Source organism: Corvus kubaryi, unplaced genomic scaffold, assembly GCF_017639235.1.
Source record: "Corvus kubaryi isolate FWS band 111438036 unplaced genomic scaffold, C.kubaryi_AGA036_p1.0 split2-37374, whole genome shotgun sequence".
Lineage (NCBI taxonomy): Eukaryota > Metazoa > Chordata > Aves > Passeriformes > Corvidae > Corvus > Corvus kubaryi.
Genome location: NW_024582082.1, coordinates 4,481,231 through 4,499,240, shown reverse-complemented (window position 1 = coordinate 4,499,240; position 18,010 = coordinate 4,481,231). Strand labels below are relative to the sequence as shown.

Genomic DNA, 18,010 nt, shown 5'->3' with positions numbered 1-18,010 from the left:
ATTTTCAAAGATTTCATACTCATTGCTTTAGGACAAAAAGAACTGTAATGACAAATATGGTTGTTATGTTTCATCTTATTCCCAAGGGTGTGTTCTTCTTCTGATGATCAGCGTCTGCTCCTAGTCATGTAGAAATCTGATTAACAAAGCATGATCTTTGATTAGCATATTTCAGAAATTGTTTTTTATTACAAGCTCTCCTTAGGGCTTGTGTGTTGCTTAGCAGTAGAACAACCTTCCAAATGTATTTAACATGTTGAGGAGCTTTGCAGACATATAAAGCGCTACTTTGAACTTTTATGTTCATATGGATCATGCATTCTGCATAAGTGGGAAAAAAATATCAAGAAATAATAATCCACATTGTGGGGTTTTTGCTGTCTTCTGACAAAGCAGTAAACTACTGTTTTGAACTGCACGTAAGGACTGTTTGTAATGAATAATAAACGGTGCTTCTATTATGTGTTCTATTTAAAGATTTTCATGAGCTTTTCCACCATGAATGAAATAATGCACCCAACACATCAGTTGCTTTATTTATTATTGTCAACATTATGATTGTTTTCAGATTTTAGAATCAAGTCACTAAGGTAAAGAAAGTTGAGGCCTGATTTGTAAGAAAATGGTGGCTGGGATTTCCAGCCACATCTTCATCCATGGCTTTCCTTCAAACTGATGACTATTCCACTGTATTTTTTCTTTTTGGATAGACAATTTTTAAATTTCAAAATATTTGAAAGTCATGTTACTTTTACCAGTAATGTATAGTGTGATGCTGTTCAGAACTGCATGCATTTTTATTGCCTTAAAAGACCTAAATGGTTCCTGAAATGGTTTCACCGATTAGGGTAAATTTTACTGTGAAAAAATGCTAAGTATTGCAGCTGTGCATGATGTCACATAGACCATGTGGGCCTAAATTTTGCTTCTTATTCATGCCAAAGTAGTACTGACTTTCCAGGCTAAACCTACATCCCCACTTCTGCAGGTTTTGGCTGATAGAAAGCTATGAGCACAAGGCCAGGCTGTGCTCGCCAGCAGCCCAGTGCTCCTGGCAGCTCTTTGCCCCGGGCTCCCAGCCAGCTTGCACAGTGATTTTTGTTGATGCAGCATTTTACATTGAGGATGTGTCACCAGCAAAAGCAAACAACGTGCATGGGCTCTGGCAACAGAGCGAGGCCAGCTGCAAGCGAGCAAAAGTTCTGGTCATTAAATTTGTGTGTGGATATGACCTTGGAATTACCTCAGCCACTGGAACAATGATGTGGTGACCCTGCACGCTCCAAGTGGTGCTCACTCATTAAAGGCTTTGCAGAAGGAGGGTGTTTCACTCTGGTTTGCAGTTTAAGAATATCCAGGTAGACAGCCAGCTCAGGAAACTGTGGCTTGCCATTTCAATCCCTGTCAAACATCGGCTTCAGTCCTTAACTCAGTCTCCAGTGAGTATGAAGTAAGAGGATTTAGAAGGTGTCTCTCACTCTTAGTGTTCTGGGAATGTAAAGGGCAGGGAATCAGATGCTTCTCATCTGTCTGGCTTAAAAAAGACACCAAAAGGCAACAGCAAAACATCCCTGAACAGCCTTTGGTCTTTCCAGTGGGAGAGACCCTGGCTGCTCAAACGCTGCCTATGTGTTTTCCTAATGGCAACACATTGAATGTTGATGCTTTATTGTTTATGGTGTAGGAAACAGATGGTCTTTTCTCCTTCCTTGCTCACTTCACCTCTTCTATCAGTTTTAATGGTTTAAAAGAAAAAGCTTTTAACACTTTTGCTTTGTTTTTACGATTTCCCCGTCTTGCACCAAAGGCATTCCAGTAAATACATATGCACTAGTGAAGCTTAATTGCCCATCACAAATGTGTAATGGGTGTTAATGTGGCAGGAGCTTGTAGCTGTGGCTGTTTAACCCAGCACAGAACAGCTGCAGCACTTCAGACCCGCAGGAAAGCAGAAGAATCCTCTGCTTGTTGGAAATATATTTGCTCTCAGAGAAATCTGGTACATAGCAAACTGAAATTTCTTGTACTTCAAATGGTCTCCTTTGAAAGTTTCTCTGATTATTCAGTAGAAGTGAGAAATGGTTATCATAAATGGCAGTAAGAGCTTTATACCATCCCCAAAATCAAACCAAGAGTTGCCCATTTCCAAGAATGGACCAAGATGTGAGGAGGGATGGGAGAGATAAAATGGGATTTGAAGACATTGAACAGGAAGTCAAATCCGTGGCAACAGAACGTGCAAAAAGAGCTTCTCTAAAAATCACTTCTCAAAAGTGAAATTTCTCTGTATGGCTGGGACTTCCCTTCTGAAGTGTTCATATGACCATATTTTGAATATTTGTAATTCATCCTGGCAGATAATGTCTTACTGCTGATCTTTAGAAACCTCCTTTTGTAGAAGAATGAATTTAGACAGAGAAAGTTCAAAAATTTGCAGTTTCATATGGGACAAGAGCCTGGCCATATTTGCTCTGAGACAGCAACTCACTGTGCTGTCTAATCCCACCTCTGATGGCACTGCTGGTGGTGCAGGTTGTTGTATGAAAGCCAGGAGTATTTTGTTGTTATTACTGCTCTTCTACTCAAGCATTTTAAATACAGGGGATGCTTAGCTGTAAAAATTAAAAATTAAACATAATATCTGAAAATAATATGCCAGTTTTACAGCATCTGTGAAATTAAATTTATTAGCACTCTGAATTATGTCAGTTAAATACTGGTCATTTTGTTATATGAGTACATTTTATCCAAACATAGCTTTTCTGAGAAATAAACAGCGTGATGTAGATTGTTAAATCACCCCAGGTCTCACGTCTAATATTAATGTAAATGCCAATTAGATCACTGCTCAATAATCAGTCTTTAAGCTCTTCATCTATCTTTCTGTGTAAAGTTCTCTCCTTCACATGCAGTCTGAAAACAGCAGCACGTACTATAAAATATCAAAGTATTTGTTCACTCACGAGTGGGAGTGTTCGTTCTAACCAGTTGTCATCTGCCTGCCAAGAGAGACCTCTGCATGCATTTCTCACTTTCTTTTTTTAATATGTTTGGTTTTTTCTAGCCCTTGATCCATCCAAAGATCCCTGCCTGAAGGTGAAGTGCAGCCCACACAAAGTGTGTGTCACCCACGACTACGAGACCGCCATTTGTGTGAGCCGCAAGCAGCTGGTGCACAGGTGAGGAAACTTCCCCTTGCATGAGGCTTTTGTGTCCATCACAGACATCCAGTATGGGAGAAGAAGTAAAATGAGAAAATTCCAAAATTAATATTAAAAACCCCATAATTTTACAACATTCCTTTAAAGTTTAATTTCTGTTAAAAAAAAAGCAAAAAAAGACAAAAAGAAGTTTTTTATTTATAACTGAGGCTATTTTAAAAAGATGACCCAGAACATGCTGCATCCTGTGGTATGGATTGCTGAATTCTCTTCCAGTTCTGGGAGGGATTTTCTCCCCCCAGAGAGCAGTAATTATGTATATTTAAAAAACTGAAAACATGAAATATGAAGACATTGTGCCAGAGATATCTAAAGTTCCAGTAATTTAATTGGAAGTAATTAAAAGGAGATCAATGAAGATTTTTTTAAAAAAATATGTCAAACCTCTGCTTAAATTTGCTAAAGACCTGAAAAATGTTAGTAGAATTTTGTAGATCAACTCCCTTAGAAGTTATACTGTGTAACTACAGAAATCTCCAGATCAGATTGCTGAATGACTGAATTAAGAGCAAATGAACTAGCTAATATGTTACAAGGCCAAGATGTTCAAATTAGACCACAGAACTTCACAGAGAGAAGCTACGAATAAGTGAAGAAAAGCCTACTGATCATGGGTTGAGATGTGCTACAACCAAGAATTAAGAAATTTATAAACAAATGTTGAGGAAAAAAATGAACTTTGCCCTATTTTGGAAGCAGAACTAGTAGAACCAGTAGGGGAACTGGGGTTGTTGAGTAGCTTCAGAGCCTGAGTCAAGACCCAGAATTAAACTGGAGAAATAAACCCCTCCACTTGCCTACAGATATGTGACAGAATGAATTGTGTACGGCTGTAATGAGCAAGTCTGAATGCTTGGTCTGCACTTTAAGGAAAATACATTGTCTTGCTTTCATTATATTTAAGTGATAAATTTGGGGGCTGGTCTTCAATTTCTCTCTGTGTTTAGTATGGAAACAAAAATTTGCCTGTTACACAACTCAGGTCCCTAAATGTTGTTGTCAGCCAAGATTGTAGTTTCGCAACTGTTTAAGGCAAACTGAATTCAGGATGATCTGATTCCCATGTACTAGTACTACATCTCATCTCATCTCACTGTCACCTGGTTGAGGAAGCTAATCCTGTAAGAAAAATTTGTCTTTGATTGATAATGTAAAACTATAACGTGCATGAGGCAGTGTGTTCAATATTTGGTTTTCAGTATGGAATGATCCCTGGAAGAAGTTAGGAGTCTGCTGTGTGCAGTGCTTACATTCTAACGATATTTTTGGCATTATTTAGCTTACATTTTCAAGTTAGGATGGATTGAAACCTGGTTTAAATCCTTGCATTATATAGTAGTCCTTGTGATATATAGACATAGATGTTGAGCCAAATGCTTTCTGAGCTATTTCCAGTATTTAATGTCCCCAAAGTAGTCAAAATGGTTCAGAGGAATGGTGCAGAGGAACTGAATATCCTTTCTTTGCAGAAACCAGGCTGCGTTTCATGTGATCTCTCTATGATTCCTCCACTGCCTGCAGCTGTTTCAGCAAACCTTTGAGTAGCACTGTGACTATGGAGATGAATCAAAAAGTATTGAAAACTTACTTTGAAAATTCTCCAAACAATTTCCAGCAAGTTTTGCAATGCTGAAAGAACTACTGCTGATGTGTGATAGTGGCACATATAACCCCACTGTGGTTTTATTCTCCAGGTACCCAGCGACCCTGGCCTCAGAGGGTAGATAGGTCAAGGGGGGAAGTAACCAGGGCAAATTACCTGTTGATTTGAGTCAGTGGAGTGACACCCCCTAAAGGTTTTCATCTGTAGTCCCACAGCATTCTGTTTTTTCTGTGCCTGAGCTCAATGCTGCTGTACATCTGACTCCAGTCATTTTTAATACTGTGTTAATCAGGAGTAAACACATTAAAAGGGGTGGTGTTACACCTATTTAAAACCAGTGAAACTCTGAATATATTAGTGAGGACACATGTAATAAGAATTACCAAATAACACGGCGCTGTTGGGATTGTTTTGCTCATCCACGGTGCTTTTGGGTGTACTCAGGAGGATTTTCCATTTTATGCATCATTATCAACTTGCTGCAGTGGCTTTACACAGTGTGTAGGCTCAGCAAAAAGCAATCGAGAGCAACACCTTTGTTATTGCTGGGTCTCCCAGACAGAGCTGTGCTGGTTTGTGTCACCCAGTGCCTGGCCTGCTGGAGAGCTGCACTGCAAGGAAGCTGTGGTTTTCTGGGCATAGTGTGTAGCAAACTCTGAAATCACCAGTGCCAGCACTGCCATTCCCATTTCATTTCCTTTCTGCTGGAATGCCTGCTTTTTAAACCACTGCAGGAGCTTAGTAGCTGTGTAGAAAATTGAGTTGCATGGAAATGTGTTATTTAAGCTACTCAGACCCTGCCCCAGGGGCAGTCTGGCCTCTCCTGTGCAGCATCTGCAACCTCCTTCTTTTCTGCTCCTCCTCCCCTCCACAGTCGCCTGGTGAGCAGCCCTGGGCCTTGAATCATGGAATGGTTTGGGTTGGAAGGGACCTTAAAGATGGTCTAATTCCAACCCTCCTGCCCTTTGGATCTACTGATACAATCAGCTGGTTCCCCAATTAACCTTGCTGTGTTCGTAGATTTTTTTTCTATTCTCTTGTTCCTTTTCATACTGATTCTGAAAATAATTGTTCTTCATTCGTATATTATGTACAATTCAGGGAAAAGGGCATAGCTCAAAGGGGACTTTGCAAAATAGCAGTATTTAGATTCCTTTTGGTATATTTATCCATGTTGATTGTATGTGTTTTATTTGTATATATTTTCTTGAAGAGACTATCACAAGCAGAAAGATGGGAGAACCCAGACAATAACAGGGGGAAACCACTGGGTAGTTTATTTCTTTTTTTCTCTTTCTCCGTGGGCATTAACCAACCAATTTTTCTAGTAAACTTTTAGTACTTTGGGAGTTAAGGCAGAAGATGTCTGAGAGGTATTTCAGACAGATAATAGAGTTTTGTCAGCACATCCTCCAAGGCGTTTACCGTATAAATTGGACAGTACATTTAGAGAAAAGGCAAGACTGAGATGTAATTGAAGAGTGTGAAAAAGATAAATTTGGAGGTACCTTCTTATATGCTTAATAGTCCTTGTACTAATGATAGTCTTATGAAATCTTTTGGGTGGATTAAAACCCCTTTCAATTTGAACATCTATGAGGAAAAGTCTTTATTAGTTCAGTTTTGCATGAAATGCAGTAGTTAATATCTCTCAAAGTTTTCTCAGGCATTTTCAGTCCTGTAATACTTTGGGCCATTTGTCTCTGCTGGTGCTGATAGTGCTGCGGATGGGAAGGAAAGATGTCACTCTTGGGCTCTTTTCAAAAGAACAGAAGAAGAGAGGATTGATGTGAAAATAATGGGCGTATTAACATGTCCAGGGTTTACAGCTTTTTTCAGTCCATTTGACTGGCAATCACCAATTAGTTCATCACTGCAGTGTAAGTGACTCACAAAGGTAATCACAAAACTTCTCTGCTTCTCTGCTGTGTCTTAGAAATCCAGCTATTTACTCACTGTTTCTTCAGGACTTTTAAGGATAATGCTGCTGACAAAAGTCTACTACTGAGTTTCTTACTTCTTTTTTTTAAGATCTGGACAAGTTCCCAGATAAAACATCTGTTCTTCAAAATTACACGTCAAAACCTCGGTCTGACCAGCATGGCAGTGTTGGCAACTACACTTATCCACAAGGAGCAGACAAATCTCCCTCTCTTTCTTTACAAATCCTGCAGCTGATACACCATTTCTGGTTAGGAAGGACCCTGTTCAAAACAAGTCAAGTAAAACATCCCCATGTCCGAAATAGAGCATTTTTGTAGCATTGCTCTGGTTTGCCAGTGGAGTGCTTAAATTGTATCCAGAAGGGGGAAGCAAAGCAATCACTGCCAGGACGTCAGTGACCCACCTGCTTTGGAGAACTGCTGGGAGCATTACAGAAAAATCTCTGACCACAGCAAATGCACTTTTAGGGATTTACTGAGAAGTTGTGCACGTAAGCAAGGATTTGAAACAGTGCTATTCCTCAATGTCTATGGTTACATCCACAATCACCTTTTAAAATGTGCTAAATATAGGGCCTGTAAACCCAGTCCTGTTGCTTTGCTCTCCTCTCTGACTTCTGCCTGCCTGTGTTTTCTCCTGCTTGCTTCACAGCTAAATGCGGATGAGGGGTTGGCACAACACCAAGGGCTCCTCTGGGGATTACAGCTTCCTGTGCTGAAAACCCGACTCCCACATCCCAGTGCCTGACTGATGCCATGGACGGCTTGGTCCTAAGCTCATTTAATTCTGCCTGATTTATGTGGTAATGTTTATCAAAGCCTGAGTAGGTGAGAAATCCATAGGAGAACCAAACCCGGGCAATGATTAATTATCTTTGGATCAGCTAATACCATCAGTTGGCTCCCCAATTAACCTTGCTGTGTTCATAGCTCTTTCCTATTCTCTTGTTCCTTTTTACGTTGATTCAGAAAATAATTGTTGTTCATTTGTGTATTATGTACAGCTCAGGGGGAAAAAAGCATAACCCAAAGGATACTTTACATAGAATCATAGAATCTTAGAATAATCTGAGTTGGAAAGGACCCATCAGGAACATTGAGTCCAACTTCCAGCCCTGCATAGGACACCCCAAGAATCCCACCATGTGCCTGAGAGAATTGTCCACATACTCCTTGAACTCTGTCAGGCTTGCTGCTGTGACCACCTCCCTGGGGAGCCTGTTCCAGTGCCCAGCTTTTTTCTCATCTCCAACCTAAACCTCATGAATACTATAAATTTTTTTCGCATCTCTAGTGGTCTTTGTAAATTCTGGGATGAATTCACAGTTATGAGTTAATTTTTACTGCAGATTTGTTTATAGGCATCAAATGAATTCTTTTCATTAATAAATGTTTTCAGAATTAAGGGAAGAAAATTGTCCAGTTCAGAGTCAAAAGAAAGTCTTTTGACCATTGTTTTATTAAAAAAGAAAGCCATTTCAAATATGTTGGATTTTTTTCCCAGGTAACAATACAACAATATTTACAAGTATCTGCAAGCTGGTTTGAACGCTCTAAAACGGACTTTTCCTAGGGAAAAAAAAAAAGGAAAAATAATTTTAAAATGTTTTTATGGAAAACCTTTTATCCACCTCTGGTGCTGAGTGTTGCTTACTCTATTGGCATAGATTTTTGCTTCAGAAGAAAGAGCATTGAAATATTTGATTAAACACACAATCACAAGACCAAACAGGTTGCATTAAATTTCTTTCAAACAAAGATATTGTACTGGGGAAATTGCCAGAATTTAGGCTTATTATTCCCAAGGATAGCTCTGACAGGATCTTGGAGAGTTACTTCATTCCTCAGTGAATGAATGTTCTAGACAGGAACAGGACTGCGTAAATGTTTGTTGTTTGGGGTATTTTTTGTAAGTTGTTAACTCCAGTGCATTACTCTATAAAGACTGTTATTCTTACTAATACCCAGTTCCTCACAGTACATTACACAGTTTAACTGTGGCTCATGCTGTTTGTCCAGAAAGAGAAATGAGAATCAGGAAAATCAGAGAGGGGCCTTTGAGGTCACAGCCAAGTGCAGCAGATAATGTGATGTGCAAGGGGTGTGCAAGTGATGTGTGCAAGTCCTTGGAGGAAACTTGAGAGCTTTTAAAAGTATTTCATCTCCAGATTGCCCAACAACAAAGGATGCCTCTACTGCAGCACAATAGATTGGAATTTTGCAGCAGATAAGTAACAGACACATGGAAATCAGGAATGTTTGTTTTGTTATGTGGTCCAAGTTGCCTTTTAATAAGACAGAGAGCACATGGTGTGATGTGCCATCAATCTGTAAGGGCTCAAGGGTTTCACTGACTATTAAGAGAGAATAGCATAAGAGTTGGGCACTATCCTTAATTCCCCATTACCATGATTTCTAAAATTTTGATTATGAAAATTATGATCTAAGCATGAACTCCCGAAGGTTAATAGCTTTCCTCCAAGACAGTCTCCATCAGTAACTGCCGGGGATTCAGTTCAAGGGTGCTTGAATATTGGAACAGCACTCACTGGTTTTAAAAGCAGATCTTACTCTACTGAACAGGATCATTTCTAAACTGTAGGTCTCATTCTCCAAGTGGTCCATTTCTCAGTTCAGCTCTGCCTACATTAAATTGCTTTTAACTAAAGAGACCCTGGGGAGCGGCTGTGGAGGGACTGGCTTTGATCTGATGTGATGATATGAGCTCGTTCAGTTCTGAGCCTTGAGAATGACCTACTTGCTGCCAGGGGTTTCTTCACAAAATTCCTCCAGCTGATTACTTCCTGGAGGAAGCTGGCTGTGGTACGTCCCCTCAACAGACAATTCATGTTCCTATTCAGCTGTTTTCTGGCTTTCCCAAGCTCTAGGTATGCTGTTGACTTCAGTGTATTTGAAAACTCAGAGGTAGAAGACCCCTGAACAATTAACAAATTTATGAAAGATCCTTCCTTGACTTTAAGTACTGCAGTCATCTTCTGCATGTTCAGATATACTGAATTCAAATAGGATTACTGACTCAAAGCAAAATGTGCCCGAATTTTACACCATGCATTTTTACACCATGAATTTCCAAACTTCCACAGAAAAATGTCCACATGAAAAACCGTGGTCAGGCAGAGCACAGACATCTCCCATGGGAATTGCACGAGAATGTCACCAATAGCCTGGACTTTCTGCATCCCAAGACCAGTTAGCCACTCTGCTCTTCACAGAACTGCTTCATGCTTCATCAGCTTTAGAGCTCATTAGAGTAGTGCAAGGTGATGGACTCTTATCGGACATGAGGAATTTTTGAAATATATGATAATGCACAGTTCTTTTATAATGGGTTTTAGAGTGTGTCCTCATCCCTGTCTGCATTGGCCATGCCAGCAGATGAACTTGTTCTTACTGTCAGCGGGGGATTTAGTGTATTTTACTCACAGTCACCAAGTGCCAGGCTGCTGGGTGAACATCTCACTGCTGAGGTCATTGGCTTTTACCCTGCAGCTCCTGTCTCACTGTGCTGTGCTTTACCCTGAGGCTGCTGCAAGCACAAAGGAAACACAGTGGTTATTGAGACAATCTCCTGCTGCATCGTGCCTTTTAGACCAGTTTCAGAGCACTCACTGAAACCACCTGAATACCTCTGGGTACCTTCACTATTATCAGAACGTTTTTATATTGAATAGAACAAGAAAATAACTTCTTTTTTTCTGCACTTTAATTAACATTTATAAATAGTTTTTGCATTTAAAGCTACTATTATTGAATGAGTTGAATACCTCTTTGTAATATTCCTGCTCTTAGTACATCTAGTTGTATGCTTGTAGCAGTAGATAAAAATGGACTAGAAGTGACTTCTTGGATCATTAAATCTAATCCCTCTGCAAAAGTACTAATACTCTGCAAAATTATCAAATAAACTTTTTCATAAGCCTATCAAGTTCTATCTTAACAATAATAAGGTTTTTTGCCTCCTGTACACCATTTGCATGAATCCTGAACATCTAAACCTTTCTGGTTGGAAACCTGCTAATACCTAGCCTAAATTTATTCAAATCCAGCTACAACTTCTGGAGTTTTCCTAAATGGTTCCTCAGTATTTATTTTCAAATAATGACCTTCTATGATTTTGATTTGATTAGATTGGGCAAATGTTCATAGTCTTTTCTTATAAATGAAGCTCTCTCTCTTAAAAAGACATTCTTCTTGCCTGTTTCAGTTTTCCTTTGTAACAGAGATCATTGGGTTTGACTGCTGAAATCAGTGAAGAAAGAAACCAAAAATTATCAATTTGTCTTCTTGCTGTTTAAAGTCTTTACAGATCTTTGGTTTTTCAATGACTGAGTCATCACTTGTTAAGATTTTAATCTTTATTTCTTAAATTAATTCCCTCTTTTAAATGGCTGTTCTCGATGTGCCTGCTTTAAACCTCTGATATTCTTCCATCAGCCCTGGTAGAATGTGTGCAGCTTGGAAGTCTTTATTCCAGGTGGGCTTTCACCTGAGCTTTCTGGAGAACAGTTCTGACTTTGATGCTTTGTGATCTCTAAATTGATATATATTGTAAATGTGTGTGCAATTTGCTGCTTTAAGCACTTCTCCATAACATAGCATTCTGTATTTGTTTCATCCTCAATTGAAACATACACTAATTACTTTTCTCTGTAATGTAAAACTTTTTTTATTAACATGATAACAAAAGGTAGGGGAGAGAGAGTTCGAAATAAACTCAAGCCATACCTCATTTAGCATTACATATAAACTATATATAAAATGCAGTGTTTGGAGTTCTGAGCTCTGACTAACATGTAAGCTAATGTATAATGCATAATATAAAATGCGTGTCTGACAGTGAACTTTTGATTGTAAATTTGTGCAGCAGATTCATCGGAAACACAAGCCAGCAGGAAAACTTAAGTATATGAAAGGTAAAATAAGGGCAACATCATGTTTGTTCTTCAATGGTTTTACCATCTCCGTGGGTTCTTTTGGAGAGCATAGAATTGGTGATATATAAACCTCTTGACGTAGTTCTTATCAGCATGTTAAGAGCTACCATCCAAAGCTAAGTTAGTATCCAAAAGTTCCTGTTTCCCTCAAGATATCTGGAAGAAGACAGAGTTAAAAGTTCAGTCACCTCCTCCTTGGCTTTTGTCTGTTCCTGACTTGGATTGTGAGATGTTGATAGCATAAGAGACGTTGGCTTTTTTGTTGTTTGTAAAGCTCCTCTTGCTCACTTTTGAGTGAGCAAGAAATGAAAACAGTAATTGGTATAAATGTCATCTGCTTGGCAAATGTCATGAGATTTGCCAACAAATGAATAATGAACAAATGAATAAAATTGGAAGGGATTCACTGCCTTTGAATCCTCATTCTCTAAGAAGCTGTTATGCTTTGCATATGGAGTAGCCTCATAATTCCTGGATTTTCAATACTTTTTCAATCAATCTTCATACATCATCATCACTATTATTAACATACAAACAGGTCAGTATAAGAGGATGTGGGATCCAGGAGGGCGGTTCCACAGCTCTCTGGATTCCTGTCAGCAGCACTACATTTGACCATTGACCCTGGAGGTCACATGGGTGTATTTTTGCTTGAGCTGTTGCCTGACTTTCTCTATGACTATGTTAATCCTTGCACGACTTGGAATCTCCAATATTTTCAGGTTTACCACAGCCCAGTAAGTTACAGATGTATTTCCTGGTTCACCTTCTCTGTATTTTCAGTAAAAATCTTAACCATAGAATTGCTGGAAGCAAATTTGTGATAATATTTAGTATGTGCCTCCTGCTTTTTATCCCTGTCTGAAGTCTGTTGAGTAATCCAGTCAGTCATAAATTATTATTTAATGTTCACAAATGACCTCCAATGCACCGAAAATTACTCTGCATTTATACAATAATCTGTTTACTGGAGATTCTAAATTTATTGCTGGTTTTTGCTGTAGAAGCCCCAGGACATGAATGTGTTCAGTCGAAGTCTTTTTAGTGCTAACAAAAGCTATGCTTTGTAAGATGGGACTGAAGTTTACAGTAAAGGAATTTTATTAAAGTTTTTCTTCAATTTCACATATCCCGTTATATTGGAAAAAACGTTACATGTGCTGCATTTAAAATCTGCCTTCTGGTAAAGGGCATTATACATTCCAATTGCAGTCAATATTAAAAACAATACAGTTTGTATGAAATTTGCAAATCAGGCCTTAAAAATACTGCATTTCTTTTGATGCTGGCCAGTTTGCTGCTTTTTCCAACCATGTGTCTTCCATGTGATACAGACTCAACACACAGAGCTTTTAAACCAACTAAAAACTGATCTTTATTGTTTGCAAAACAGTTCTTTATTTTACCTTTGCACTGCTGAGATTTGCTGGTTATTGCTTCTAAAGCCTTTCCCTGTCAGTGGAAGGTACAAATAACAACAGGCTGAAATTCTGATCAGTTGGGTCAGGCTCTTCTATACCTCCTGCCTTGAGTACTCACAGCTTCCTACTCACGTGGAGGGCTCTGCTGAGGGGGAAGCTTTGGCTCCTCCAAAGCTGAGAGTGGTTTCCAGCAGAGTTCTGCTAAATTTCACATCTCCTTCAACATCCTTCATTTCAGGCACAAAACTTCACTAGGAAAAATGATGAAACCATATCTAAGATCACCCCAAGGAATTAATCAACAAGCTTTCATTTTTGAGTTAAAGCTTGCAAAAAACTTACACTGTGGAGACATTTCCGCAGAGGTTTGCCAGTTCCAAACTAGATTAACAACAAAGAGGTGAAAGTCAGCTAAAATATGAAATCGAAAAAGGTAGTCTTTGGTGTTTGATCCCTTTCCAGAGCCATGCAGTTCCATCTAATGGCACTCTTCTGTAAGAAATAGCACATGAAAACAATAAAAAGGAGTTTCTTGCATCAATCACTTTCTTATTTGGTACAAGTTATGTTATCAAAATTAACTTTTAATTTATTACTTCCTGCTTCTTTAATATTTCAATATCTATCATTCTCTTTTCATTAAAAAGCTTATGATTGCCTCCTTAGTGCTCTGCCAGAGCTCAGCAAGAGTTCAACCTACAGATTTTCAGTTTGGTCATTTTGTATCAGATTACTTCAACCAATGAACCACAGATGACATTATTTATGGGCATGAGCAACCAAAGTACAGTCTGTTCAAAGCTTTGTCTGTGGGCAGTACTAAACATAATTAGAAATCAACCCAAAATATTTTGCTTCTTTAAATATGTCTGTGCAGGTGTCACTGTTCTACTTCCAAACAGGTGATGCTAAGCCATTCACCTTTTAGGCAGGAAGAGTAATACCTTAGCACACTTTTGAAGGAATATTGCTTGTATCTCAAGGTTTAAAGCAGTCTTGTAATATATGATAATTTAATTCCTGTGAGCATCTTCTACATCTTAAGAAGTAGGGCAGAAAAAACCATGGACATGAGGAAGACATCCCTGCTCATTGCAGGGGTTAGGACTCAATGATGTTTTAAAGGTCCCTTCCACCTGAAACTATTCTATGATGTCTTTGATCTCTGTATTCATTCAAGGCTACTTAACTGGCTACAGCTCAGAGCTGTCTAAAATAAAAAAATAAATAGGAAATCTATAATGAAAGATTCCATTACATTAATGGAACGTAATTATAAGGAAACATTTCTACAGATCTGTGCTATTAAATCTTTGTGAAATAGTGGGGGTAGGAAGATTAACAAGTTTTCAAATTAGTTAAGAGAGAATTATCAAGCCTTCATTTTGTTATCAATTATTGCATTTATGTTCTCTACTTTCACAATGAAATCCTAAAAGATTCATTGCAAGTAAACACAGAATGTTCAGTAACTGCAACTTAAAAAATCAAAATTTCTGGCACACTCCATAGAGTTATTTCCTACTCCAACTAGTGTTTTAAAAAAAAAAAAGATGAACGCTTGCACTGCAGTCAGTTTAAAATTGCCACCTCTGAAATCAAATATTGCAATTAGATAAAGTACTTAAAACTGTGGGGGTTTTAATGTTCTTGGATTAGCTCTTAACTTTGTAGAATTATCTGCGTAGCCTTTGCAGTCTCAGTCTGCACTCGACTCCTTGCTGAGATTTTTTTTTTACATTGGAACATTTTGAGAAAGGGAAATAGAAATAAGCTTAAAATAAAAACAAGCTTTCAGCTTTAAGCATTGAGTAGATGTGTTCTGGAATCTTCTGACAAAATGGTTTTCCTGTCAATTCAACAAAACATTTTCTAGCAATGTAAAGAATAGTTCTTGACAAGAAAGTCTCTCACCTCAGAAATGTGAGTAGGATGACAAAGAGACCTTTAATGTACAATGTAAAAAAGAGAGGTTCAAGCCTTGTTACTCAGGTAGAATAATCTTCTGGATCTTCTGGTGAGTGGTTATTGACTTCTCTTTCCCTGAAAGTCTGGAGGTTTTATTCCTTTCCTTTGGTTTTAATTGGAGAAAGGATTTGATCTCTTCTTTAATTATGCCAAATTAACCCAGTAGCCTGATGGTTATGGCACTCAGCTGGCACTCAGGATTCACAGAGTCTGTACTGCTGTTGTAAATAAAATCCACTCCCATGACTTCCCAGCACACCTTTGAGAAGTCAGTCAAATCAGAATGGTGCTGTCAGCACCTCCTGTCTCCATGCTATGACAAATTTATTTCATGTTAAGCTTGTGAAGAGAGTCAGTAGCTCCAATATAATTAGCTCAATTGACTCGAGTATTCAATTATCATTTGCTCCTAAAGAAAATAAAACGTTATCTTTCATTATTATCTCTGGAGACAGAGTATGAATTTGCTCCTGGAAAAGTGTCCAGAGATATTTCTTCTCCTCTTTTCATTATTTGGAAGTGATCCAGCATTGCTGCTTTCATATTTTATTTCTAAAATTATAGATATTAAACATATTGTATTATGATTTCTGAAAGATGAAATCCTTTGCCTGGGTCTTCACTGGTTTCTTATGAATGCCAACTACTAAAAAACATCCCCGGTCTCCTTTCTTTTCCATTTTCTGGGACAGTATCTTTAATAAGTAATAATATTGCAAAGTAAACTTTCCCAATAGCCCTCAACTTTTCTTATTTTCTGTGCCTAGTGAAGAATAGGCAATTTCTATCATTATCTCTCTTCATACTTTTCCAGGGAAAGCTTCAGAGTGTTCTGAGGACCTCCTACTACACCTGCAGGATTTAGAATGAGAAAAAGCTCACAAATCTTGTGAACACTTAGTGATGTGATCACTCTAATTACTGCAGTGTTTTGTTTACATTTTACTTTTAACTCCAGCAGCAGAACTTGTCATGAAATAAACATTCTCTGACAGTCACTGTGCTTTTCTCCTGTCTAGGTCTTCACTTTGAAAAGAAATTATTTTGTCCCTTAGTGAGGGCTTATGTTACCTCACACATCTGAATAGACAACCTCCTATACAATGTCATGCAGTTTTAAAATAAAGAACAATTTCGTACCTAGAGGCTCTTCTACAACCGTGTCAAATTCCAAAATTGTTAATTTTCCAAGAAAAGAAAATACATCCAAGGGCTAAAGCATGCTGTGCACTTCCTTGAAATCCCAATTATTTTCAATGTATTTTTATTTGTCCTTCAAACCTAAACTATAATGCAGCCAATTTTTTAAGGGAGTCATGGAAGGACTGTTACAACAGTTTTGATTTGGCTTAGAAGAGTTTTCTCCTACAGCCACAGTTCTGACCCAGACTGAATCAATAATCTGCAAATTTTTCAAGTAGCAACTCTACAAGAAAAGAATAGTTTTGTAGAGGTCTTGCTGAAGATATTTCAACTACTGAAGTTATTTCACTTCTGCAAGTAAGTCTTTACGAAGTTTTTACTAACAACATTGTTTGCATTCAACTTTAACATATTTTGTTCAGAATTAACATTCAGCCTGTCACCAATGCAGAATGCAACCTTATAACTTCAGGTTCTCTTACAATTTTCTCAATTTTTCTTCTGTTTCTCCTTTTTCTTTCTCCTTTCACTGGCAGAATTTTTGAGCCTTTCAACTTTTTCTTGCTTACTAATATTATTAAGAAACAGTGGAGTCTGCTTAGTTTTGTTATTGCAACTGCCACTGTCAGCTTTATTATGATAATATCTAGGAAAGTGTTCTTTAATATGTATGGGGAGTGACAGTTGGGAATTTTGCTTCACTGATTTATCTGGCCTCTAGCTTTGATCACCATGCAATCCATCTTCTTTTATGAAACAAAACAAACCATTCTAATTAGTTGGTTGTTACAATCAGTGATCCTCAATTGTGGAAGACTAATTAACCTTAGTAGTAAAACATAATGTGAGTTTTTTTGTTGATTTGTTTAATGAGTTAAGAAGTCAGGTGAACAGAGTTGGTTGAAAAGAGATGAAAACACTAATGAAGACTCAAACATGCTCCTCTAGTCTGGCATCCAGTCTCGTGCCTTGCAGTTCAGCAGACAGAAATACAGGAGACTTCTACATCCTCTGCTTCTTTCCTCTTCTTTATAAATTCTGTATTTGTACCTTATTGGCATTTAAATTGCTGGTTCATGTTTAATAAAAAGGACACTTCATAGTTTTGTTGCATAAATTATTCTGTCCATTATTCATTGCCCTATGTTGTAATGTGCGTGCCATTATTCTGGACAGCTTTAAATCTCTTTCAAGTCCTGTGACAGATTTTTGTAGCCTTAGCTACTCCAGTTTACCTGGAGCCCAAGACTGCCAAGCTGAATTACACCATGGTCATTCCTGCTTAGCACCTCATCCACAGTTAATTTCTTGAGCCTCTATGTTTTATCTGTGTATAAATATTTCATTTGCAACAACACTGTATCTTAGCTCAGAAGTCTGGGGGTTTTGTTAATTAATTCCTTCATTAGTTCAGAAATTTTTGCTTCATTTTGAGCCAGCTGCCTGTATAACAGGTTCATAGTCCTTTTAGAAACTCAAATGGACGAAACACAATGAGAGCTTTTTTATTTCATAATGAGTTTCACCCAGCCCTCTACAGCGCACCAGAAATGTGAGTGCTGAAATGGAAACCCTGCCCTCCTCACAGCTGTGAGAACAGCTCTGACACTGACACCTCAGGATCACCATCAAGATGAGATAAATTGGCTGTAGATGCTGGTTAGGAAATACAAGCTGAAGTTTCAGTGTTGCTGATATTCAGTGTTTAGAGGGCCCTCTGCTATAATCCAAAAGGTAGAGAAAAATTTAGGATCAG

At 38.2% G+C, this 18,010-nt stretch overlaps 1 protein-coding gene across 2 annotated transcripts in view; it reads left to right on the top strand.

The window, feature by feature from the left end:
* SPOCK1 (SPARC (osteonectin), cwcv and kazal like domains proteoglycan 1) overlaps positions 1 to 18,010 on the top strand; it is a 284,117-nt gene that overhangs the window by 162,561 nt on the left and 103,546 nt on the right. For both annotated transcript variants that reach the window (XM_042014523.1, XM_042014522.1), the window contains one exon: positions 3,065 to 3,179. In XM_042014523.1, the coding sequence (XP_041870457.1) occupies positions 3,065 to 3,179 (115 nt within the window). The remainder of the gene's footprint in view (positions 1 to 3,064; positions 3,180 to 18,010) is intronic.